The sequence below is a fragment of the Mobula hypostoma genome, chromosome 25 (assembly GCF_963921235.1).
Source record: "Mobula hypostoma chromosome 25, sMobHyp1.1, whole genome shotgun sequence".
NCBI classification, from domain to species: domain Eukaryota; kingdom Metazoa; phylum Chordata; class Chondrichthyes; order Myliobatiformes; family Myliobatidae; genus Mobula; species Mobula hypostoma.
The window spans coordinates 1,690,071-1,715,988 of record NC_086121.1 but is presented as its reverse complement, the minus strand read 5'-3'; the positions used below and the strand labels follow the sequence as shown (position 1 = coordinate 1,715,988).

Below are 25,918 nucleotides of genomic sequence, written 5' to 3'. Positions count from 1 at the left end.
TAACCTCACACACACTCACTGACACAAACACAACTAACCCCGTACACACTCACTGACACAAACAAAACTCTAACGCCATACACACTCACTGACACAAACACAACTCTAACCACATACACACTCACTATCACAAACACAACTCTAACCCCACATTCACTCACTGACACAAACACAACTCTAACCCCATACACACTCACTAACACAAACACAACTCTAACCCCGTACACACTCACTGACACAAACACAACTCTAACCCCACACACACTCACTGACACAAACACAACTCTAACCACATACACACTCACACAAACACAACTCTAACCCTGTATACACTCACTGACACAAACACAACTCTAACCCCGTACACACTCACTGACACAAACACAAGTGTAACCCCACACACACTCACTGACACAAACACAACTCTAACCACATACACACTCACTATCACAAACACAACTCTAACCCCCACACACTCACTGACACAAACACAACTCTAACCCCACACTCACTCATTGACACAAACACAACTCTAACCACATACACACTCACTATCACGAACACAACTCTAACCCCACACTCACTCACTGACACAAACACAATTCTTACCCCACACACTCACTGACACAAACACAACTCTAACCCCCCACACACTCACTGACACAAACACAGCTCTGACCCCATACATACTTACTGACACAAACACAACTCTAACCCCACACACTCACTGACACAAACACAACTCTAACCCCACACACACTCACTGACACAAACACAACTCTAACCACATACACACTCAGCGTGACCACAGACACCACATCAGAACAAGCTGAAGCTCCCACCCAAAGGGACCACGTCCCTTCTTGATTTCAGATTGCACCACCACCCATCCCCAGTGCCAGGAAGCCGTTGGTTTCTGGTTATAGACCTACATACATACCCAGCCACAGAATAGAGGGAGTTCTCTGTAGAACTGAAATGAAAAGGAATTTGTTTACCCAAGGGTGGTGAATGTGTGGAATTCATTGCCACAGACAGCTGTGGAGGCCAAGTCATTGGGTGTATTTAAAGTGGAGATTTATAGGTTTCTGATTAGTAAAGGGTTTAAAGGTTACGGGGGGGAAGGTGGAAGCATAGGGTTAAATAAAAGTCAGCTCTGGGCCAAATGCCTTGCTTAATTCTTCTCCTACATCTGCCTCTCCCATTTCTAATATCCCCCTCCTTAATCTCCCTCCCTACATCCCACTCCTTCAGTCTCCCTCAAGCAAGAGAGAGTGCAAAATGATTCTCAAGTACCTTCAAAAGTTCAAAGTAAATTTATTATTGTAGTACATACCTGTCACCATATACAACCCTGACATTCACTTTCTTGTGGGCATTCATAGTAAATACAAAGAAACACAATAGAATCAATGAAATATCACACACAGCAAGACAGACATGAAAAAGACAACAAACTGCAAATACAAAAGAAAGTAATAATAATAATAATAATAAATGAACAATAAATATCAAGAACATGAGATGAAGAGCCTTTGAAAGTGAGTCCAGTTCAATGATGGGGCAAGTGAAGTTGAGTGAAGATATCCCCTCTGGTTCAAGAGCCTGATGGTTGATGGGTAATAAGTGTTTCCGAATCTGGTGTGGGTCCTGAGGCTCCTGTACCACCTTCCTGATGGCAGCAGTGAGAAGAGAGCATAGCCTGGGTAGTGGGGGTCCCTGATGATGGCTCTGCGACAATATTTTGTGTAGATGTGATACATGGCTGGGACTGGAGGGCTTGATTAATGAGAAGAGGCTGGACTAGCTGGAACTTTTCCCGGGAGCGGAGGAGGCTGAGGTGTGGCCTGATGGAGGTTTACAAAATCACATGAAATATAGATAAGGATAGTCACCGTCTTTATTCCCAGGGTAAGGGTGTCTCAAACTACAGGGCCTAGGTTTAAGGTGGGTGAGGAGAAATTCAAAGACGATCTAATAGCACGTTTTTCACACAGAAGATGGTGCGTACGTGGAATGAGTTATCAAAGAAAGGGGTAGAGACAGGTACATCTATGACCCTTAAAAGGACAGGGACCTGCATAGAGGGAAACGGGCCAAATGCAGGTAAAAGGGACTCGTTTAAATATTGAGCTGGAAACAACCCACTGGAAGAACTCAGTGGATTAAACAGAATCTGTGGGTTTGTTCCTGTTGCAGGCTGAAACTTTGCATTACAACAGCTCGCAGAGCTCCCCAGGGAACTCTTCATCCACCCTGTAATATCCCAAAAGGGGCTTTAAGAAAAATTGTGAGTCTATAGCTCTCCCTCTCCCCCCCCCCACACACACACACACACACACACATTAAATCTATATAGTATTCTCCGCTTCCTGGACTCTTGTGAAAGATCTGGATGGGACCAGGGACGACATCCTCTCCGTATCGGAGCAGTTCAGCTTATTTTCCCCAATGCTCAGTGTTAACCTTTCCCCCATTACCTCATCACCCAGCACCATGCCACCAGGTGATCCGGTACAGTGCAGACGCAGTCTGTGTCGACTATCAACCTGCCGAACTCTTCGATAAATTTCCAAGGTATGGATTCTATTTCTGGTGCTGTTGTTACTTGCGGTCTGTCTGTCCCGAGTGGCGACTTTCACATCCCATCATCAAACCCCACTCAGCAGTGGCATTGTGGAGTTACTCTGTTCCCACGTACGGACATAGAGTCATAGAAACTCCAGCACAGAAACAGGCCCTTCAGCCCATCTAGTCATGCCAAAATATTATTCTCCTTAGTCCCATTGACCTCCACTTGTCCTTCATACCCCTCCCATCCATGTACCTTTCCAAATTTCTCTTAAATAGTGAAATCTACCACTTGCACTAGCAGCTCGTTCCACCATTCCACACTCTCATTACCCTCTGAGCAAAGGAATTCCCCTCATGTTCCTCTTAACAGTTCAACTTTCACCCTTAATCCATGACTTCTAGTTCCAGTCTCATCCAGTGTCAGTGTAAAAAAACCCTGCTTGCATTTACCCTGTCTATACCCCTCATAATTTTGTATACCTCTGTCAAATCTCCCCTCATTCTCCTACACTCTGGAGAATGAAGTCCTAACCTGTTCTACCTTTCCCTATAGCTTAGGTCTCAGTACTCTTTCAATTTTATTGATATCCTTCCTGTAGGTAGGTGACCAAAACTGCACACTATACTCAAAATTAGGCCTCACCAATGTTGTACAACTTCACCATAACATCCCAACTCCTGTACTCAACACTTTGGTTTAAGAAAGCCAATATACCAAAGCTTTCTTTATGACCCTATTTACCTATGATGCCACCTACAAGGAATTATGGATCTTTCTTTCCAGATCAGTCTGTTCTACCACACTTCTCAGTGCCCTACCACTCATCGCGCAAGTCCTATCCTGCTTGGTTCTTTCCTCCCAAAATACAACACCTCGCACTCATTTGCCATTTTTCACCCCACGTTCCATCTGAACTAGGCCACCAGACTTTGGGGCTGTTCCACCAGCAGATCTAACAGTCATTTAAATAATGAAGAAACAGAAGAATAAATGCACTGGTATTTTTTTTCTGAAATAGAGGAACTTTGACCTTACTTTTAGATTTCTCAATCGCCACTAAGTTTTGCAAGTTCAGTGCGCTCTGTTCTGTAACAGAAGGAAATGTCAACACATGGGTCCTTTGATGACATTGTGTCCACACTGTGCACTGAGAATGTCTTTGTGCAGTTGGGAGGTGTCCTATAATGCCGCCGATTCAGCAGTGCTTGATCCAATCTGCTCCGTGTTCGCTCACCTCCAGGGGATCGAAGATAACCGATGTCTTTAGCTTCAGCAGTTGACCATCGGGTCCCTCAAGTCCAGTCATCATCATCATTATGCGCCATGTTGTATTACATTAACATTAGGCGCCATGCCATATGATGTGGGCAATCATTGTCCCATGACCATGATTGTTCTGGCAAAATTTTTCTACAGGAGTGATTTGCCATTGCCTTCTTCTGGGCAGTGTCTTTACAAGACGGGTGACCCCAGCCATTATCAATACTCTTCAGAGATTGTCTGCCTGGTGTCAGTGGTCGCATAACCAGGACTTGTGATATGCACCAGCTGCTCATATGACCATCCACCACCTGCTTCCATGGCGTCATGTGACCCTGATTGGGGAGCTAATCAGGTGCTACACCTTGCCCAAGGGTGACCTGCAGGCTAATGCAGGGAAGGAGTGTCTTCCACCTCCTTTGGTAGAGTGTATCTCCATCCCGTCTCCCAAGTCAAGTGAGGTCAACTTTATTTCATCTACGCAAGTCTATGTGTGCACAGGTGCAATGAAAAACTTACCTGTAGCAGCATCAGAGACACCGAGTATCAGAAACACAACATTCAGAAAAAAATGTAAATTAAACACAATGTTCACAGTAAAGAACAATTTTTTTAAAATTTCAAAATATACTTTATTCAAAAATAAATATATACAATAAACCATTCAATAACTTTTCATCCTTTACATACATTTCCATTATACACAGTACATATCCATATTTATAGCCACCACGTGGCACTCCAGTAGTTCAGCTTACCATATCATTGTTGAGGGGTATACTCCCCGCCCTCCGACCCCTCCCACTCCCACGGGTGGAGAAACCTATACCGTGGTCCTTCCCCATCAGGCCCTTGCGGTGGCTGCACCAAGTTTCAGTGCGTCCCTCAGCACGTACTGCTGCAGCCGAGAATGTGCCAGTCGGCAGCATTCTCCCACGGACATCTCCATGTGCTGGTGGATCATCAAGTTTCGGGCCGACCAAAGAGCGTCTTTCACCGAGTTGATGATCTGCCAGCAGCACCAGACGTTGGTCTCCGTGTGTGTCCCCGGGAACAGCCCGCAGATCAGAGAGTCCTCTGTTACGCAGCTGCTGGGGATAAACCGTGACACTAGCCCGTCCATCCTCCTCCACACCCTCTTTGCGAACTGGCAGTGTGCAAAGAGGTGGGTCACAGACTCCTCCTCACTGCAGTCCTCCCGTGGGCAGTGGGGTGCGGAGACGACGTTCCGGGCGTACAGAAGGGCTCTGACTGGGAGGGCCCCTCTCACCGCCAGCCAGGTGAGGTCTTGGTGCCTGTTGGTTAGATCTGACAATTAGAATAAAAGAAAAGGCTGTTTTAGTGTAAAGTGGTCATAGCTTTGCTACTGATTAGGGTTATTTAGGTTGGTTCAAGATCCAAATACTTGAAGGGAAGTAGTTGTTCTTCCAGGACTCCAGGCTCTGTACCTCCTGCCTAATGGGAGCTGTGAGAAGATGGCATGGCCTGGATGGTGGGGATTGTGGATCTTGGGCGGTGCCCCTTTGAGGAAATAACTCTTACAGTAATGGCCGATGATGGGGAGGAAAAAGTAGTTGACTGAGTCAAGGAGGAGATCCTGCAACAGTGCCCTGGTTGGAATTAATACTTGCAAGAAACAAACACAAGTGTCTGAGCCGGCGGAGAGATTCCCCGTTCACAACAAACACAAGTGTCTGAGCGGGCGGAGAGATTCCCGTTCACAACAAACACAAGTGTCTGAGCCGGCGGAGAGATTCCCGTTCACAACAAACACAAGTGTCTGAGCCGGCGGAGAGATTCCCGTTCACAACAAACACAAGTGTCTGAGCCGGCGGAGAGATTCCCGTTCACAACAAACACAAGTGTCTGAGCCGGCGGAGAGATTCCCCGTTCACAACAAACACAAGTGTCTGAGCCGGCGGAGAGATTCCCCGTTCACAACAAACACAAGTGTCTGAACCGGCGGAGAGATTCCCCGTTCACAACAAACACAAGTGTCTGAGCCGGCGGAGAGATTCCCCGTTCACAACAAACACCAGTGTCTGAGCCGGCGGAGAGATTCCCCGTTCACAACAAACACAAGTTTCTGAGCCGGCGGAGAGATTCCCGTTCACAACAAACACAAGTGTCTGAGCCGGCGGAGAGATTCCCCGTTCACAACAAACACAAGTGTCTGAGCCGGCGGAGAGATTCCCGTTCACAACAAACACAAGTGTCTGAGCCGGCGGAGAGATTCCCCGTTCACAACAAACACAAGTGTCTGAGCCGGCGGAGAGATTCCCCGTTCACAACAAACACAAGTGTCTGAGCCGGCGGAGAGATTCCCGTTCACAACAAACACAAGTGTCTGAGCCGGCGGAGAGATTCCCGTTCACAACAAACACAAGTGTCTGAGCCGGCGGAGAGATTCCCGTTCACAACAAACACAAGTGTCTGAGCCGGCGGAGAGATTCCCGTTCACAACAAACACAAGTGTCTGAGCCGGCGGAGAGATTCCCCGTTCACAACAAACACAAGTGTCTGAGCCGGCGGAGAGATTCCCCGTTCACAACAAACACAAGTGTCTGAGCCGGCGGAGAGATTCCCCGTTCACAACAAACACAAGTGTCTGAGCCGGCGGAGAGATTCCCCGTTCACAACAAACACAAGTGTCTGAGCCGGCGGAGAGATTCCCGTTCACAACAAACACAAGTGTCTGAGCCGGCGGAGAGATTCCCGTTCACAACAAACACCAGTGTCTGAGCCGGCGGAGAGATTCCCCGTTCACAACAAACACAAGTGTCTGAGCCGGCGGAGAGATTCCCGTTCACAACAAACACAAGTGTCTGAACCGGCGGAGAGATTCCCGTTCACAACAAACACAAGTGTCTGAGCCGGCGGAGAGATTCCCCGTTCACAACAAACACAAGTGTCTGAGCCGGCGGAGAGATTCCCCGTTCACAACAAACACAAGTGTCTGAGCCGGCGGAGAGATTCCCCGTTCACAACAAAAACAAGTGTCTGAGCCGGCGGAGAGATTCCCGTTCACAACAAACACAAGTGTCTGAGCCGGCGGAGAGATTCCCGTTCACAACAAACACAAGTGTCTGAGCCGGCGGAGAGATTCCCCGTTCACAACAAACACAAGTGTCTGAGCCGGCGGAGAGATTCCCCGTTCACAACAAACACAAGTGTCTGAGCCGGCGGAGAGATTCCCGTTCACAACAAACACCAGTGTCTGAGCCTGCGGAGAGATTCCCGTTCACAACAAACACAAGTGTCTGAGCCGGCGGAGAGATTCCCGTTCACAACAAACACAAGTGTCTGAGCCGGTGGAGAGATTCCCGTTCACAACAAACACAAGTGTCTGAGCCGGCGGAGAGATTCCCGTTCACAACAAACACAAGTGTCTGAGCCGGCGGAGAGATTCCCTGTTCACAACTGAGTTTTATCTGGTTTGCCTTACATTACAAAAATCCCAGACATGTGTTTCTTGTGATATAATTCTGGAGGAACATTGTATCATTTTTAATGCTTGCATTTCTAAATGACAATAAACGAGGACTGAGTGTCCTCATAATCTAATCTAATCTAATTTAGTCATGTTCCACAGGGGTTGGTGTTGGAATTGCTTCTTTTCACATTAAATATAGTGATAAGGATGATGGAATTGATGGCTTTGTGGACAAATTTGCAGATGATGTTAAGATAGGTGAATGGCAGGTAGTTTTGAGAAAGCAGAAAGACTACTGAAGGACCGAGTTAGATTATGAGCATAGGCAAAGAACTGGCCGATGGAATAGAGTGTCAGGAAGTGTATGGTCATGCACTTTGGTAGAAGAAATAAAAGGGTAGTCTATTTTCTAAGTGGAGAGAAAATACAAAAATCTGAGGTGCAAAATGATTTGGGAGTCCTCGTGCAGGATTCCCTAAAAATTAATTTGCAAATTGAGTCAGTGGTGAAGAAAGTATATGCAATGTTAGCATTCATTTCAAGAGGATTTGAATATAAAGGCAAAATGTAACTTTAAGGCTTTATAAAGCACTGATGGGACCTCACTTGGAGTATTGTGAGCAGTTTTGTGTCCCTTATCAATGAAAGGATGTGCTGAAATTGGAGAAGGTTCAAAGTACATACACAAAAAAGTTTCCGGGATTGTAAGGCTTATCATATGAGGAGTGTTTGATGGCTCAGGGCCTCTACTAACTGGAATTCAGAAGAATGAGGGGGGATCTTATTGAAACCTATGGAATATTGAAAGGTCGAAATAGGGTGAATGTGGAGAGGATGTTTCCTATGATGGGGAAGTCTAGGACCAGAGGGCGTAGCCTCAGAATAGAAAGACGTCCATTTGGAAGAGGTGAGGAGGAATTTCTTTGGCCAGAGAGTGGTGAATCTGTGGAATTCATTGCCACAGGCGGCTGTAGAGGCCAAGTCATTGGGTATATTTAAGACAGAGGTTGGTAGATTCTTGGTTAGTCAGGGCATGAACAGTTACAGGGAGAAGATTGGATCTGAGAGGGAAATGGATCAGCCATGACGAAAAGGCAGAGCAGACTCGATGGGCCAAATGGCCTAATTTGTCTTATGTTATCTTACCTTATTAAGATCTGATTGTAATATCATTCCACATCACTTCTGAGCTCCATAATGTACCTTCTCCAGACCCAACCTGCCAATAGTTGTCCGGAGCATGAGCTATCAATTGCCATGGTGGTTTGTGGCATTTTGTGATAGGTAGTGTTTTGTATTTACCAGGTGTGCAATAGGGCTGACTAACTGATTAAACATAAACTGAGAGCCTTCTGATTCCTGAGACCATGAACAATACTGAGAGGACCGTTTTACTTGGTGTGTGAATGTATCATTACTTTTACAAAGAGAAGATTACCAGCAGGCAGAGTGCAGCAACCAGCCTACGTCAAGAAAACAACAGGAAGCTGAAGCAGAAGGAGATTCTGACACAGGAAGGAGAGAAGTTTTGAAGCAGTCATACATGAACTACGTTTCACAGGGACTATCAGTGAATTTGTCCACTTTGCATTCTCCAGATCTCCACACAAACCAGAGACAGGAAAACAGAACACGCATTTTGGGCAAATATATCTTAGTAGCTTGTTCCTTTGCAGAGTGTATTTTATGGTTACAGAGTGACGTGTTCTCTGAAGCAAGATGGTTCAGTGGGAAGTTTATGATGTGCCGATGTGAAGCTGGTGAGTGGGCTTGGACACCGCGTGTGCAGGCGTGTGGTTTAGAAATGGGATGCATCAGCGTTACCCCTCGGTGCTGCAGAAACTCCGCAGAACAGGAACAGGAGGATCTGGTACAAATACCAAGCTTCAGGTACGACCCACTCTCTGTTCCCCAATAATCTGAACACAGCAATTATTGGGACACCAGCACAGCCTGAGGAATCAAAGTTTGAAGGTTTTGGGTCAAATGATTTGTGCTGTGTAGCTTGGGCTGGACGAGGGGTGATGTGTGAGAGTTCACATGCAGCTGGGTCCCTGTGGGAGGCAAGTGTCCACAGACTCTCACAGCACAGCTCACTCAATCCTGACACACAAATGGTGGCTGTAGGGGTGGGTGCCAAGTCTGAGTACAACCTGACCTCTAACCTAGGTGCTGACCCCTGCACTGAGCTGCCTGGAACAGGCTGGGAGATCCCCTCCACAAGTAAACACTTGACTGGCCCAGTGCAGCCCCTGTCCCAGCACCTACCCACTGGGTGCTCCCTCTCCCAGTGCTCACCCACTGAATGCTGCACACTTCCATAACTCACCATAACCTGCTGCGTGTAACATCCTGACAGTGCCTAGTTTACATTCTTGGCTCCAGACCTCAATTCACCTTTGGCCCAGAGCGGGACCAGGGTCTAGGAGTGAGCAGGGAGCAGCTCAACAAGTCTCACAAAGTTCAACGTCACCCAAGACAAAGTTCAACATCACCCATGACAAAGTTCAACATCACCCATGACAAAGTTCAACGTCACCCATGACAAAGTTCAACGTCACCCACGGCAAAACAACCAACACTTTCAGCACATTAAATAATCAGCTTCTCCATCACCACCACACAGTGAGCACAATGCACCAGGGTTATTTATCCACTGGGACAGCTCTTCCCCAACCCACCCCCTCTCCCACCAATGAGGGGAAGGCCACCACATAGTGTGCACCATCTGCACTATGTACCATGGTTATGAGTTGTTCATTCTGTTAGCTCCTCCCCAACCCACCATCTCTCCCACCGAGGTGCTGGCCTCTTGCTGTCAGAGATGCCTCCATCCTGCCTCTCCCTAAGGTGGAGAGCACGTTGTTCTCTGTATGCAGGGCTTCAGCCCATCAGAGATGCCTCTGTCTCACCCTTTCCTAACAAGAAGACCGCGTTGTTCTCTGTATGCGGGGCCTCACCTTGTCAAGAGATGTCCCCGTCCTGTCCTACCTTGCTATCGGCTCCAGAACTTCAAGCCAACTTTCTCTCTTCCTCACATCTGAAAAAGGATCCAGACTGAAACATTAACTCTCTCCACAGACTTGCCTCAGCTGCTGAGTGTTTCCAGAATGTTCTGTTTTTATTACCAGATTGTGAAGATTTTACTTACACCTTTCCTTCCCACAGACACTCCCCCCCTGCAGTGAGTGACCGAGATGTTACCTCACCCCCAGAGCTGGGTAGACTGATAGAGCCGGTGCAGGTAGGTCCCTCTCTAGACGGGTCCCACTGACGCTGGACCCTTGTCAGGCTGAGCCCTGGGTAATATTGGAGATATATTGTTTCATTAAGCATTCTTTGTTGTTTTATGGGTTATATGTAAAATTAGAGAATGGCGTATGTCAGTATACCACCACATTGTATGTGCGTGCTCCACTTAAAGTAAAAACAAGTTAGACACATTTATCCCCGGTCCCATGTTTCTCTTCCAATTAGTTTTATGTTTTGGAGTTACAAAACATAACAGCGGCGATGAGGAAGTTTTAAAATGAACCTGAGACGACCACCTACCTGTTGAAGTGCAGCACGTGCTTTTTCTGGAAGGGACAGGGACGGGCAAGTTTAAAAACCAAAATATTAATGCACTTTAGTTTGTTATTTATGTGCAATTCATCTGTAGATTTTATTCTTACCTTCGTAAGTTATCCTGAGTATATGTGTTATGTGTATTATTGTGCTTTACACCCTGGTTCATAGAAACATCTCACTTCTATACACATTACATGGTTATATACATTATATACACATATGTATTTCGTTAAATGACAATAAACTTGACTTCAGAAAATAGATTAAGTTTACAGGTTCATAAGCATGAGTACCATGTGATAATATTAATAAATAAGTAAAAGGAAAAGCAGAAATGCTGGCTACATCAGAAAGATAGATGCATTGAATTGCATAAAAGATAACTGGATGATGTATATTGAACAAATTGATTTTAAAGCAAATGGAATAGCCAATAGGAAGTGAGTGCCAGTTTTGTTGAGTGCAATAGGTGGAAGAACATACAGTTTGACTACTCCAACCAAACCAGCCAAAATGAGCTTTATTGATATTGTGAAACTATTGCAGGAACATTGAAAACCAAAACCATTGCTGATTGCAAAATGCTTTAGGTTTCATAAGCAAATTTAAAAGAAAGAGAAGTCCATTTCAGCTTATGTGGCTGAACTGTCTAATTACCCTCAGTTCAGTGATGGGCTTAATGATGCATGGAGAGGTCTTCTAATCTGAGGAATCTTACAAGAAAACATTCAAAAATGTTCCTAACTGAGGCACAGCTTACATTTAAATGAACAATTGAAATCGCTATATCAATGGAAACAGCAGCCAGAGAAGCAATTGAATTGCAATCAGGAATGAAGTGAGCATAACAGACCTGTCCTTACTGAACAACTTGTGTTACTGTTGTGGCAGGGGCTCACGTGTACCAAAAAAATGCAGGTTCAAAGGTGAAACTTGCAGAAAATGCAACAAAGTAAGACACATACAAAGAGCATGTTGGGCCAACAAAAGTAAGTGGACTGCACAGCGAAAAGAAAAAAATAAAAAGTCAAGTTGCAGTTTCAAAAAGAGCAGCAATCTGAATGCTGTTGATGAAAAATCTGTTACTGGTAAGGAAGATAAGGAGCAACTCCAAAATCTCAAGACAGCATTAAAAAGATTAGAGCATTATGGGCTGAAAGCACAACACAAGTGTTAATTCTTTACACCAAGCATCACTTACTGTGGTCACACCACTGACGCATAAGTGTGCTGAGAAAATGGAAGCACTGGTGGATGCCCTATGGCCAAAGGATGTGTCACAGTTGTGGTCCTGTTTAGGATTTGTCAATTACTATAAGACATTGTTTGTAAGGTCGTTCGCCGAGCCCTGAAGGTTAAGTCGCAAACTTTTTGTCACCAGTCGAGGTGACATCATCAGAGCACAACTACAACAAACCTGGCCACTGTGCTCCACCCTTCGATCTCGTTACTGCAGGTCAGGAAGACATGGCAATGGACAAAGCAGAGTGAGGTGGCTTTCCAAAATACAAAGGACATGGCAATGTCAGACACTTACTCACACAATACGATCCACATTGTCCAGTGAAGCTTGCCAATGGTGACTCACCTTATGGTATAGGTGCCGTCATGTCATATGTTATGAGTGATGGAAGGGAATGCCCGTTGCCTTTATCACGTTCCTTTACCGCTACAGATTGACAGAGAGGCTTTGAGTTTATATGGGAGAGAGTTTACCCTCATTGATGATCATCAACCCTAGTGTCCATTTTCATTCCACAGAAGGGTGCTCCATGAACAGCAGCAACACGATTGGGCTGTGCTTCTTGCAGGACACAATTACAAGATTGAATTCAAGAGGATGACCGAGCATGGAAAAGCCGATGGATTATTCCATTTCTCCTTGGAAAAGGAAATACCTGAAAAATTTACAAAAGAGGACACTCGCCTTGACTTATTCTCCGTAATGCAAATTGAAAGTCTCCCTATTACAGCAGAGATGATCCAAGGAGAAACCAGAAAAGACACCACACTGACTCAACTCTGTATGACAACGTAGAATGACTGGAATGTGTAGCAGAAACTCCAGTTTCCCCATTTTTACCATCGCCGGGATGAACTTGTTCTTGATGGGGTTGCCTTATGTGGAGATTGAGAGTTGTACCATCCAAGCTGAGAGCTAAAGTGTTGGAGGAGCTACATGCTGATCATCTAGGTCTGGTCAAAATGAAAACATTGGCTTGAAACTTTGTCTGGTAGCCTGGGATAAATCAGTAGATCGAGAAGCTTGCCCTGCACTGTTCAGCATGCCAACACATCCAGAAGATGCCAGACCAGCACCCCTCCATCACTGGCATGGCAGAGGATTTATGTGAATCTTGGTGGACGATTCATGAGCATAAATTTCTTGGTTGTTGCGGACGCAGCCAGAAGTGGCCAATGTTGTGGACACACACACAGTGGGAGGGGGAAAGTGTGAGGCCTGCTCAGAATGGGAGCGGATTAACAGTTCTCCCAGAGCCCTGGTTCACAGAACTCTTTGCCCAAGATTTGTCCCTGTCATTTTATACGGAACCTCTGTGTGTGTGTGTGTCTGTGTTTGGCTTCTGACTGACGTTAGTTTATGTATTAATTTATTATATTTAGAGACACAGCCCAGCAAGTGGCCCTTCAGCCCTTCGAGTCCACACTGCCCCGTTACACACGTGGCCAATTAACCCACCTACCAGTACGTCTTTGGTCTGCGGGAGGAAATTGGAGCACCCGTGCAGACACAGGGAGGACGTACAAACTTCTTACAGGCATGGGTGGGAATTTAACTGGGATTGCAGGCCCTGTAATGTGTTACATTAACCACAAGCTACTGTGCTGACCATTTTAATTGGTTTAATTTTCCAACCTTGTTCCTCAGACTCAATATTCGCCAGGTGACCACGTGTTTGCCGATCGTCTGGAAGAGCTGTCCCGGGTAAGATAGTTTAGCAAACGCCCTGGGCTTGAGTGGGGTGTCAGACTCTCTCAGCCACCCGTCCAATGATCCTCAGCTCTCTCCATGAGGGCAGGCGGCCGGGGTGGGGGGTGGGGGTTCATTTGGCCAGTCAACTGGAACCGCTTGACTGCCGTCCATTCTTTAAAAGACAAAGCAAAGACCCTCTTTTATGATGTTCATCAGTGAAGACTTGCCGAGAGTAACTACCCCCCGCCCCATACGAATCAGATCACTACTGTGCGAGGGGCAGTAGTGAGGGAGCTTCCCATGCTGGGATGGAGTTATAGAGAGAGCATCCGTCTGTAGGAACACAGTACTAAGAGAGCAACCCACTGTGAAAGGGAAGATACTGAGGGAGCAATCCGACGTGGGAGGGGTGGTACTGAGGGATGGTCACACTGTGGGAGGGTTGGTACCAAGGGAGGGTCACACTGTGGGAGGGTTGGTACTGACGGAGAGTCACACTGTGGGCGGTGGTGGTATTGAGGGAGGGTCACACTCTTGGAGGGTCACACTGAAGGAGTATCACACTGTGGGAGGGTCACACTGAGGGAGAGTCACACTGTGGGAGGTTTGGTACTGAGGGAGGGTCACACTGAGGGAGGGGTGGTACTGAAAGATGGTCACACTGTGGGAGGGTTGGTACCGAGGGTGGGTCATACTGTGAGGGGCGGTACTGAGGGAGGGGTGGTACTGACGGAGAGTCACACTGTTGGCGGTGGTGGTATTCAGGGAGGGTCACACTCTTGGAAGGTCACACTGTGGGAGGGTCACACTGAAGGAGTGTCACACTGTGGGAGGGTCACACTGAGGGAGAGTCACACTGTGGGAGGGGTGGTACTGAGGGAGGGTCACACTGTGGGAGGGTTGGTACCGAGGGAGGGTCACACTGAGGGAGGGGTGCTACCGAGGGAGTGTCACTCTGTCGGAGGGTTAGTACTGAGGGAGGGTCACACTGTGGAACGGGTGGTACTGAGGGAGGGTCACACTGAGGGAGGGTTAGTACTGAGGGAGGGTCACACTGAGGGAACGTCCCACTGTGGGAGGGTCAAACTGAGGAAGGGTCAGACTGTGGGAGGGGTGGTACTGAGGGAGGGTCACACAGTAGGAGGGGCGGTACTGCTCACACTGAGGGCGGGTCACACTGTGGGAGGGTCAGACTATGGGAGGGGTGGTACCAAGGGAGGGTCACACTGTGGGAGGGTACCACTGTGGGAGGGGTGGTACTGAGGGAGGGTCACACTGTGTGAGGGGTGGTACTGAGGGAGGGTCACACTGAGGGAGGGGTGGTACTGAGGGAGGGTCACACTGTGTGAGGGGTGGTACTGAGGGAGGGTCACTCGGTCGGAGGGTTAGTACTGAGGGAGAGTCACACTGTGGAACGGGTGGTACTGAGGGAGGGTCACACTGAGGGAGAGGTGGTACTAAGGGAGGGTCACACTGTGGGAGGGTTAGCACTGTGGGAGTGTCACACTGAGGGAGAGGTGGTACTGAGGGAGGGTCACACTGTGGGAGGGTTAGTACTGAGGGAGGGTCACACTGAGGGAGGTTTAGTAGTGAGGGAGGGTCACACTGTGGGAGGGTTGGTACTGAGGGAGGGTCACAATGAGGAAGGGTCACTCTGTGGGAGGGTCATACTGTGGGAGGGGTGGTACTGAGGGAGGGACACACTGTGGGAGGGGTGGTTCGGAGGGAGGGTCACACTGTGGGAGGGTTAGTACTGAGGGAGGGTTGGTACTGAGGGAGGGTCAAACTGTGGAACGGATGGTACTGAGGGAGGGTCACACTGTGGGAAGGGTGGTACTGAGGGAGGGTCACACTGAGGGAGGTTTAGTAGTGAGGGAGGGTCACACTGTGGGAGGGTTGGTACTGAGGGAGGTTCACCCTGTGGGATGGGTGGTACTGAGGGAGGGTCACACTATGGGAGGGGTGGTACTGAGGGAGGGTCACACTGTGGGAGGGTTAGTACTGAGGGAGAGTCACACTGTGGGAGGGTCACACTGTGGGAGGGGTGGTACTGAGGGAGAGTCACACTGTGGCAGGGTCACACTGTGGGAGGGGTGGTACTGAGGGAGGGTTAGTACTGAAGGAGAGTCACACAGGGAGAGTCACACTGAGGGAGGGTTAGTATTGAGGGAGGGTCACACTGAGGGAGGTGTGGTACTCAGGGAGGGTCTCACTGTGGGAGGGGTGGTACTGAGGGGGGGTCACACTGTGGGAGGGTGGTACTAAGGGAGAGTCACACTGTGGGAGGGGTGGACTGAGGGAGGGTCACACTGTGGGAGGGTTGGTACCGAGGGAGGGTCACACTGTGGGAGGGGTGGTACCGAGGGAGGGTCTCACTGAGGGAAGGGTGGTACGGAGAGAGGGTCACACTGTGGGAGGGTTAGTACTGAGGGAGAGTCACACTGTGGGAGGGTCACACTGAGGGAGGAGTGGTAGTGAGGGAGGGTCACACTGTGGGAGGGTCACACTGTGGGAGGGGTGGTACTGAGGGAGAGTCACACTGAAGGAGGGTCACACTGAGGGAGGTGTGGTACTGAGGGAGGGTCTCACTGTGGAAGGGGTGGTACTGAGGGAGGGTCTCACTGTGGAAGGGGTCACACTGTTGGAGGGGTATTACTGAGGGAGGGTCACACTGTGGGAGGGGTGGTACTGAAGGACAGTCACACTGGGGGAAGGGCAGTACTGAGGGAGGGTCAGACTGAGGGAGGTGTGGTACTGAGGGAGGGTCACACTGTGGAAGGGTTAGTATTGAGGGAGGGTCACACTGTGGGAGGGGTGGTACTGAGGGAGGGTCACATTGTGGGCGGTGGTGGTATTGAGGGAGGGTCACACTCTTGGAGGGTCACACTGTGGGAGGGTCACACTGAGGGAGAGTCACACTGTGGTAGCTTTGGTATTGAGGGAGGGTCACATTCTTGGAGGGTCACACTGAGGGACGGTCACACTGACGGAGGGGTGGCACTGAGGGATGGTCACACTGTAGGAGGGTTGGTACCGAGAGAGGGTCACACTGTGAGGGGCGGTACTGAGGGAGGGTCACACTGTGAGAGGGGTGGTATTAAGGGAGGGTCACACTGAGGGAGGGTCACACTGTGGGAGGGTTGGTACTGAGGGAGGGTCACACTGTGAGGGGCGGTACTGAGGGAGGGTCACACTGTGAGAGGGGTGGTACTGACGGAGGGTCACACTGTGGGAGGGTTAGTACTGAGGGAGAGTCACACTGAGGGAGGCGTGGTACTCAGGGAGGGTCTCACTGTGGGAGGGGTAGTACTGAGGGAGAGTCACACTATGGGAGCGGTGGTACCGAGGGAGGGTCACACTGTGGGAGAGGTGGTACTCAGGGAAGGTCACACTATGGGAGGGGTAGTTCTGAGGGAGGGTCAAAATGTGAGTGGGTTAGTACTGAGGGAAGGTCACACTGTGGGAGGGTTGGTACTGAGGGAGGGTCACACTGTGGGAGGGGTGGTACAAAGGAGGGTCACACTGAGGGAGGGTTAGTACTGAGGGAGAGTCACACTGAGGGAGGGTCACACGGTGGGAGGGTTAGTACTGAGGGAGAGTCACAGTGAGGGACGGTCACACTGAGGGAGGTGTGGTACTCAGGGACGGTCTCACAGTGGGAGGGGTGGTACTGAGGGAGGGTCTCACTGTGGGAGGGGTGGTAATGAGGGACGGTCACACTGTGGGAGGGGTGGTACCGAGGCAGGGTCACACTGTGGGAGGGGTGTTACCGAGGGAGGGTCACACTGTTCGGGGGGGTGGTACTGAGCGAGTGTCACAGTGTAGGAGGGGTGGTACTGAGTTTGGGTCACACTGTGAGAGGGGTGGTACTGAGGGAGGGTCACACTGTGGGAGGGGTGGTACTGAGGGAGAGTCACTCTGTGGGAGATGGTGGTACTTAGGGAGGGTCACACTGTGGAAGGGGTGGTATTGAGGGAGGGTCACACTGTGGGAGGGGTGGTACTGAGGGAGGGTCACACTGAGGGAGGGTCACACTGTGAGAGGGGTGGTACCGAGGGAGGGTCACACAGTGGGAGCGGTGTTACCGAGGGAGGGTCACACTGTGGGAGGGGTGTTACTGAGGGAGAGTCACACTGTGGGAGGGGTGGTACTGAGGGAGACTCACACTTTGGGAGGGGTAGTACTTAGGGAGGGTCATACTGTGGGAGGGGTGGTACTGAGGGAGAGTCACTCTGTGGGAGATGGTGGTACTTAGGGAGGGTCACACTGTGGGAGGTGTGGTACTGAGGGAGGGTCACGCTGTGGGAGAGGTGGTAGTGAGGGAGGGTCACACTGTGGAAGGGGTGGTATTGAGGGAGGGTCACACTGTGGGAGGGATGGTACTGAGGGAGGGTCACACTGAGGGAGGGACACACTGTGGGAGGGGTGGTACTGAGGGAGGGTCACACTGTGGGAGGGTTAGTATTGAGGGAGGGTCACACTGTGGGAGGGGTGGTACTGAGGGAGGGTCACACTATTGGAGGGGTAGTTCTGAGGGAGGGTCACTCTGTGAGTGGGTTAGTACTGAGGGAGGATCACACTGTGGGAGGGTTGGTACTGAGGGAGGGTCTCACTGTGGGACGGGTGGTAATGAGGGACGGTCACACTGTGTGAGGGGTGGTACTGAGGGAGAGTCACGCTGTGGGCGGTGTGGTACTGAGGGATAGTCACACTGAGGGAGGGCTAGTACTGAGGGAGGGTCCCACTGTGGGAGGGTCACACTGTGGGAGGGTTGGTACTGAGGCAGGGTCACACTGAGGGAGGATCACACTGTGGGAGGGTTGGTACTGAGGGAGGGTCACACTGAGGGAGGATCACACTGTGGGAGGGGTGGTACTAAGGGAGGGTCACACTGTGGGAGGGTTAGTACTGAGGAAGGGTTGGTACTGAGGGAGGGTCCCACTACGGGAGTTTTGGTACTGAGGGAGGGTCACACTGTGGGGTTGCTACTAAGGGAGAGTCACACTGTGAGAGAGGTGATACTGAGGGAGGGTCACACTGTAGGATAGTTAGTACTGAGGGAGGGTCACACTGTGGGAGGGGTGGTACTGAGGGAGGGTCACACTGTGGGAGGGGTGGTACTGAAGGACAGTCACACTGGGGGAAGGGCAGTACTGAGGGAGGGTCACACTGAGGGAGGTGTGGTACTGAGGGAGGGTCACACTGTGGAAGGGTTAGTATTGAGGGAGGGTCACACTGTGGGAGGGGTGGTACTGAGGGAGGGTCACACTGTGGGAGGGGTGGTACAAAGGAGGGTCACACTGAGGGAGGGACAGTACTGAGGGAGAGTCACACTGAGGGAGGGTCACACGGTGGGAGGGTTAGTACTGAGGGAGAGTCACAGTGAGGGACGGTCACACTGAGGTAGGTGTGGTACTCGGGGACGGTCTCACTTTGGGAGGGGTGGTACTGAGGGAGGGTCTCACTGTGGGAGGGGTGGTAATGAGGGACGGTCACACTGTGGGAGGGGTGGTACCGAGGCAGGGTCACACTGTGGGAGGGGTGTTACCGAGGGAGGGTCACACTGTTCGGGGGGGTGGTACTGAGCGAGTGTCACAGTGTAGGAGGGGTGGTACTGAGGGAGGGTCACACTGTGGGAGAGGTGGTAGTGAGTGTCACACTGTGGAAGGGGTGGTATTGAGGGAGGGACACACTGTGGGAGGGATGGTACTGAGGGAGGGTCACACTGAGGGAGGGTCACACTGTGAGAGGGGTGGTACCGAGGGAGGGTCAAACAGTGGGAGCGGTGTTACCGAGGGAGGGTCACACTATGGAAGGGGTGTTACCGAGGGAGGGTCACACTGTGAGAGGGGTGGTACTGAGGGAGAGTCATACTGTGGGAGGGTTGGTACTGAGGGAGAGTCACTCTGTGGGAGATGGTGGTACTTAGGGAGGGTCACACTGTGGGAGAGGTGGTACTGAGGGAGGGTCACGCTGTGGGAGAGGTGGTAGTGAGGGAGGGTCACACTGTGGAAGGGGTGGTATTGAGGGAGGGTCACACTGTGGGAGGGGTGGTACTGAGGGAGGGTCACACTGAGGGAGGGACACACTGTGGGAGGGGTGGTACTGAGGGAGGGTCACACTGTTGGAGGGGTAGTTCTGAGGGAGGGTCACACTGTGAGTGGGTTAGTACTGAGGGAAGATCACACTGTGGGAGGGTTGGTACTGAGGGAGGGTCACACTGTGGGAGGGGTGGTACAAAGGAGGGTCACACTGAGGGAGGGTTAGTACTGAGGGAGAGTCACACTGAGGGAGGGTCACACGGTGGGAGGGTTAGTACTGAGGGAGAGTCACAGTGAGGGACGGTCACACTGAGGGAGGTGTGGTACTCAGGGACGGTCTCACTGTGGGAGGGGTGGTACTGAGTGAGGGTCTCACTGTGGGAGGGGTGGTAATGAGGGACGGTCACACTGTGGGAGGGGAGGTACCGAGGCAGGGTCACACTGTGGGAGGGGTGTTACCGAGGGAGGGTCACACTGTTCGGGGGGGTGGTACTGAGCGAGTGTCACAGTGTAGGAGGGGTGGTACTGAGTTTGGGTCACACTGTGAGAGGGGTGGTACTGAGGGAGGGTCACACTGTGGGAGGGGTGGTACTGAGGGAGGGTCACACTGTGGGAGGGGTGGTACTGAGGGAGAGTCACTCTGTGGGAGATGGTGGTACTTAGGGAGGGTCACACTGTGGGAGGGGTGGTACTGAGGGAGGGTCACACTGTGGGAGAGGTGGTAGTGAGGGAGTGTCACACTGTGGAAGGGGTGGTATTGAGGGAGGGTCACACTGTGGGAGGGGTGGTACTGAGGGAGGGTCACACTGAGGGAGGGTCACACTGTGAGAGGGGTGGTACCGAGGGAGGGTCACACAGTGGGAGCGGTGTTACCGAGGGAGGGTCACACTGTGGAAGGGGTGTTACCGAGGGAGGGTCACACTATGGGAGGGGTGTTACCGAGGGAGGGTCACACTGTGAGAGGGGTGGTACTGAGGGAGAGTCACACTGTGGGAGGGGTGGTACTGAGGGAGGGTCACACTGTGGGAGGGGTGGTACTGAGGGAGAGTCACACTTTGGGAGGGGTAGTACTTAGGGAGGGTCATACTGTGGGAGGGGTGGTACTGAGGGAGAGTCACTCTGTGGGAGATGGTGGTACTTAGGGAGGGTCACACTGTGGGAGGGGTGGTACTGAGGGAGGGTCACGCTGTGGGAGAGGTGGTAGTGAGGGAGGGTCACACTGTGGAAGGGGTGGTATTGAGGGAGGGTCACACTGTGGGAGGGGTGGTACTGAGGGAGGGTCACACTGAGGGAGGGACGCACTGTGGGAGGGGTGGTACTGAGGGAGGGTCACACTGTGGGAGGGTTAGTATTGAGGGAGGGTCACACTGTGGGAGGGGTGGTACTGAGGGAGGGTCACACTATTGGAGGGGTAGTTCTGAGGGAGGGTCACTCTGTGAGTGGGTTAGTACTGAGGGAGGATCACACTGTGGGAGGGTTGGTACTGAGGGAGGGTCTCACTGTGGGACGGGTGGTAATGAGGGACGGTCACACTATGTGAGGGGTGGTACTGAGGGAGAGTCACGCTGTGGGCGGTGTGGTACTGAGGGATAGTCACACTGAGGGAGGGCTAGTACTGAGGGAGGGTCACTGAGGGAGGGTCCCACTGTGGGAGGGTCACACAGTGGGAGGGTTGGTACTGAGGCAGGGTCACACTGAGGGAGGGGTGTTACCGAGGGAGGGTCACACTGTTCGGGGGGGTGGTACTGAGCGAGTGTCACAGTGTAGGAGGGGTGGTACTGAGTTTGGGTCACACTGTGAGAGGGGTGGTACTGAGGGAGGGTCACACTGTGGGAGGGGTGGTACTGAGGGAGGGTCACACTGTGGGAGGGGTGGTACTGAGGGAGAGTCACTCTGTGGGAGATGGTGGTACTTAGGGAGGGTCACACTGTGGGAGGGGTGGTACTGAGGGAGGGTCACACTGTGGGAGAGGTGGTAGTGAGGGAGTGTCACACTGTGGAAGGGGTGGTATTGAGGGAGGGTCACACTGTGGGAGGGGTGGTACTGAGGGAGGGTCCCACTGAGGGAGGGTCACACTGTGAGAGGGGTGGTACCGAGGGAGGGTCACACAGTGGGAGCGGTGTTACCGAGGGAGGGTCACACTGTGGAAGGGGTGTTACCGAGGGAGGGTCACACTATGGGAGGGGTGTTACCGAGGGAGGGTCACACTGTGAGAGGGGTGGTACTGAGGGAGAGTCACACTGTGGGAGGGGTGGTACTGAGGGAGGGTCACACTGTGGGAGGGGTGGTACTGAGGGAGAGTCACACTTTGGGAGGGGTAGTACTTAGGGAGGGTCATACTGTGGGAGGGGTGGTACTGAGGGAGAGTCACTCTGTGGGAGATGGTGGTACTTAGGGAGGGTCACACTGTGGGAGGGGTGGTACTGAGGGAGGGTCACGCTGTGGGAGAGGTGGTAGTGAGGGAGGGTCACACTGTGGAAGGGGTGGTATTGAGGGAGGGTCACACTGTGGGAGGGGTGGTACTGAGGGAGGGTCACACTGAGGGAGGGACGCACTGTGGGAGGGGTGGTACTGAGGGAGGGTCACACTGTGGGAGGGTTAGTATTGAGGGAGGGTCACACTGTGGGAGGGGTGGTACTGAGGGAGGGTCACACTATTGGAGGGGTAGTTCTGAGGGAGGGTCACTCTGTGAGTGGGTTAGTACTGAGGGAGGATCACACTGTGGGAGGGTTGGTACTGAGGGAGGGTCTCACTGTGGGACGGGTGGTAATGAGGGACGGTCACACTATGTGAGGGGTGGTACTGAGGGAGAGTCACGCTGTGGGCGGTGTGGTACTGAGGGATAGTCACACTGAGGGAGGGCTAGTACTGAGGGAGGGTCACTGAGGGAGGGTCCCACTGTGGGAGGGTCACACAGTGGGAGGGTTGGTACTGAGGCAGGGTCACACTGAGGGAGGATCACACTGTGGGAGGGTTGGTACTGAGGGAGAGTCACACTGAGGGAGGATCACACTGTGGGAGGGGTGGTACTAAGGGAGGGTCACACTGTGGGAGGGTTAGTACTGAGGAAGGGTTGGTACTGAGGGAGGGTCCCACTACGGGAGTTTTGGTACTGAGGGAGGGTCACACTGTGGGGTTGCTACTAAGGGAGAGTCACACTGTGAGAGAGGTGATACTGAGGGAGGGTCACACTGTAGGATAGTTAGTACTGAGGGAGGGTCACACTGTGGGAGGGGTGGTACTGAGGGAGGGTCACACTGTGGGAGGGGTGGTACTGAGGGAGGGTCACACTGTGGGAGGGGTGGTACTGAAGGACAGTCACACTGGGGGAAGGGCAGTACTGAGGGAGGGTCACACTGAGGGAGGTGTGGTACTGAGGGAGGGTCACACTGTGGGAGGGGTGGTACAAAGGAGGGTCACACTGAGGGAGGGTTAGTACTGAGGGAGAGTCACACTGTTCGGGGGGTGGTACTGAGCGAGTGTCACAGTGTAGGAGGGGTGGTACTGAGTTTGGGTCACACTGTGAGAGGGGTGGTACTGAGGGAGGGTCACACTGTGGGAGGGGTGGTACTGAGGGAGAGTCACTCTTGGGAGATGGTGGTACTTAGGGAGGGTCACACTGTGGGAGGGGTGGTACTGAGGGAGGGTCACACTGTGGGAGAGGTGGTAGTGAGGGAGTGTCACACTGTGGAAGGGGTGGTATTGAGGGAGGGTCACACTGTGGGAGGGGTGGTACTGAGGGAGGGTCACACTGAGGGAGGGTCACACTGTGAGAGGGGTCGTACCGAGGGAGGGTCACACAGTGGGAGCGGTGTTACCGAGGGAGGGTCACACTGTGGAAGGGGTGTTACCGAGGGAGGGTCACACTATGGGAGGGGTGTTACCGAGGGAGGGTCACACTGTGAGAGGGGTGGTACTGAGGGAGAGTCACACTGTGGGAGGGGTGGTACTGAGGGAGGGTCACACTGTGGGAGGGGTGGTACTGAGGGAGACTCACACTTTGGGAGGGGTAGTACTTAGGGAGGGTCATACTGTGGGAGGGGTGGTACTGAGGGAGAGTCACTCTGTGGGAGATGGTGGTACTTAGGGAGGGTCACACTGCGGGAGGGGTGGTACTGAGGGAGGGTCACGCTGTGGGAGAGGTGGTAGTGAGGGAGGGTCACACTGTGGAAGGGGTGGTATTGAGGGAGGGTCACACTGTGGGAGGGGTGGTACTGAGGGAGGGTCACACTGAGGGAGGGACACACTGTGGGGGGGTGGTACTGAGGGAGGGTCACACTGTGGGAGGGTTAGTATTGAGGGAGGGTCACACTGTGGGAGGGGTGGTACTGAGGGAGGGTCACACTATTGGAGGGGTAGTTCTGAGGGAGGGTCACTCTGTGAGTGGGTTAGTACTGAGGGAGGGTCACACTGTGGGAGGGGTGGTACTGAGGGAGGGTCACACTATTGGAGGGGTAGTTCTGAGGGAGGGTCACTCTGTGAGTGGGTTAGTACTGAGGGAGGATCACACTGTGGGAGGGTTGGTACTGAGGGAGGGTCTCACTGTGGGACGGGTGGTAATGAGGGACGGTCACACTGTGTGAGGGGTGGTACTGAGGGAGAGTCACACTGAGGGAGGGCTAGTACTGAAGGAGGGTCACTGAGGGAGGGTCCCACTGTGGGAGGGTCACACAGTGGGAGGGTTGGTACTGAGGCAGGGTCACACTGAGGGAGGATCACACTGTGGGAGGGTTGGTACTGAGGGAGGGTCACACTGAGGGAGGATCACACTGTGGGAGGGGTGGTACTAAGGGAGGGTCACACTGTGGGAGGGTTAGTACTGAGGAAGGGTTGGTACTGAGGGAGGGTCCCACTACGGGAGTTTTGGTACTGAGGGAGGGTAACACTGTGGGGTTGCTACTAAGGGAGAGTCACACTGTGAGAGAGGTGATACTGAGGGAGGGTCACACTGTAGGATAGTTAGTACTGAGGGAGGGTCACACTGTGGGAAGGGTGGTACCGAGGGAGGGTCACACTGTGGGAGGGTTAGTACTGAGGGGGGATCACACTGTGGGAGGGTTGGTACTGAGGGAGGGTCACACTGTGGGAGGGGTGGTACTGTGGGAGGGGTGGTACAAAGGAGGGTCACACTGAGGGAGGGTTAGTACTGAGGGAGAGTCACACTGAGGGAGGGTCACACTGTGGGAGGGTTAGTACTGAGGGAGAGTCACAGTGAGGGACGGTCACACTGAGGGAGGGGTGGTAATGAGGGATGATCTCACTGAGGGAGGGGTGGTACTGAGGGAGGGTCACACTGTGGGAGGGGTGGTACTGAGGGAGAGTCACACTGAGGGTTAGTATTGAGGGAGGGTCACACTGAGGGAGGTGTGGTACTGAGGGAGGGTCTCACTGTGGGACGGGTGGTAATGAGGGACGGTCACACTATGGGAGGGGTGGTACCGAGGGAGTGTCACAGTGTAGGAGGGGTGGTACTGAGTTTGGGTCACACTGTGAGTGGGGTGGTACCGAGGGAGGGTCACACTGTGAGAGGGGTGGTACTGAGGGAGGGTCTCACTGTGGGAGGGGTGGTACTGACGGAGAGTCACACTGTGGGAGATGGTGGTACTTAGGGAGGGTCACACTCTTGGGGGGGGTCACACTATGGGAGGGTCACACTGAGGGAGTGTCACACTGAGGGAGGGTCACACTGAGGGAGGGGTGGTACCAAAGGAGGGTCACACAGTGGGAGGGGTGTTACCGAGGGAGGGTCACACTGTGGAAGGGGTGTTACTGAGTGAGGGTCACACTATGGAAGGTGTGTTACCGAGGGAGGGTCACACTGTGGGAGGGGTGGTACTGAAGGAGGGTCACACTGTGGGAGGGGTGGTACTGAGGGAGAGTCACACTGTGCGAGGGGTAGTACTGAGGGAGGGTTACACTGTGGGAGGGGTGGTACTGAGGGAGAGTCACTCTGTGGGAGAAGGTGGTACTTAGGGAGGGTCACACTGTGGGAGGTGTGGTACTGACGGAGAGTCACACTGTGGGAGATGGTGGTACTTAGGGAGGGTCACACTCTTGGGGGGGGTCACACTGTGGGAGGGTCACACTGAGGGAGTGTCACACTG

The 25,918-nt window shown here is 52.2% G+C and overlaps 2 protein-coding genes across 2 annotated transcripts in view; both read left to right on the top strand.

The window, feature by feature from the left end:
* Positions 1-6,143, top strand: part of LOC134337656 (protein polyglycylase TTLL10-like) — a 47,061-nt gene extending 40,918 nt beyond the window's left edge. The window contains exon 12 of the mRNA XM_063032848.1: positions 5,875-6,143. Within this exon, the coding sequence (XP_062888918.1) occupies positions 5,875-6,143 (269 nt within the window). The remainder of the gene's footprint in view (positions 1-5,874) is intronic.
* Positions 6,144-8,726: 2,583 nt separating this feature from the next.
* The window catches only part of LOC134337996 (probable pleckstrin homology domain-containing family N member 1), a 47,534-nt gene continuing 30,342 nt past the window's right edge, over positions 8,727-25,918 (top strand). Inside the window, exons 1-3 of the mRNA XM_063033475.1 lie at positions 8,727-9,158; positions 10,437-10,512; positions 13,729-13,785. Of these exons, the coding sequence (XP_062889545.1) occupies positions 8,812-9,158; positions 10,437-10,512; positions 13,729-13,785 (480 nt within the window). The 5' untranslated portion in view covers positions 8,727-8,811. The remainder of the gene's footprint in view (positions 9,159-10,436; positions 10,513-13,728; positions 13,786-25,918) is intronic.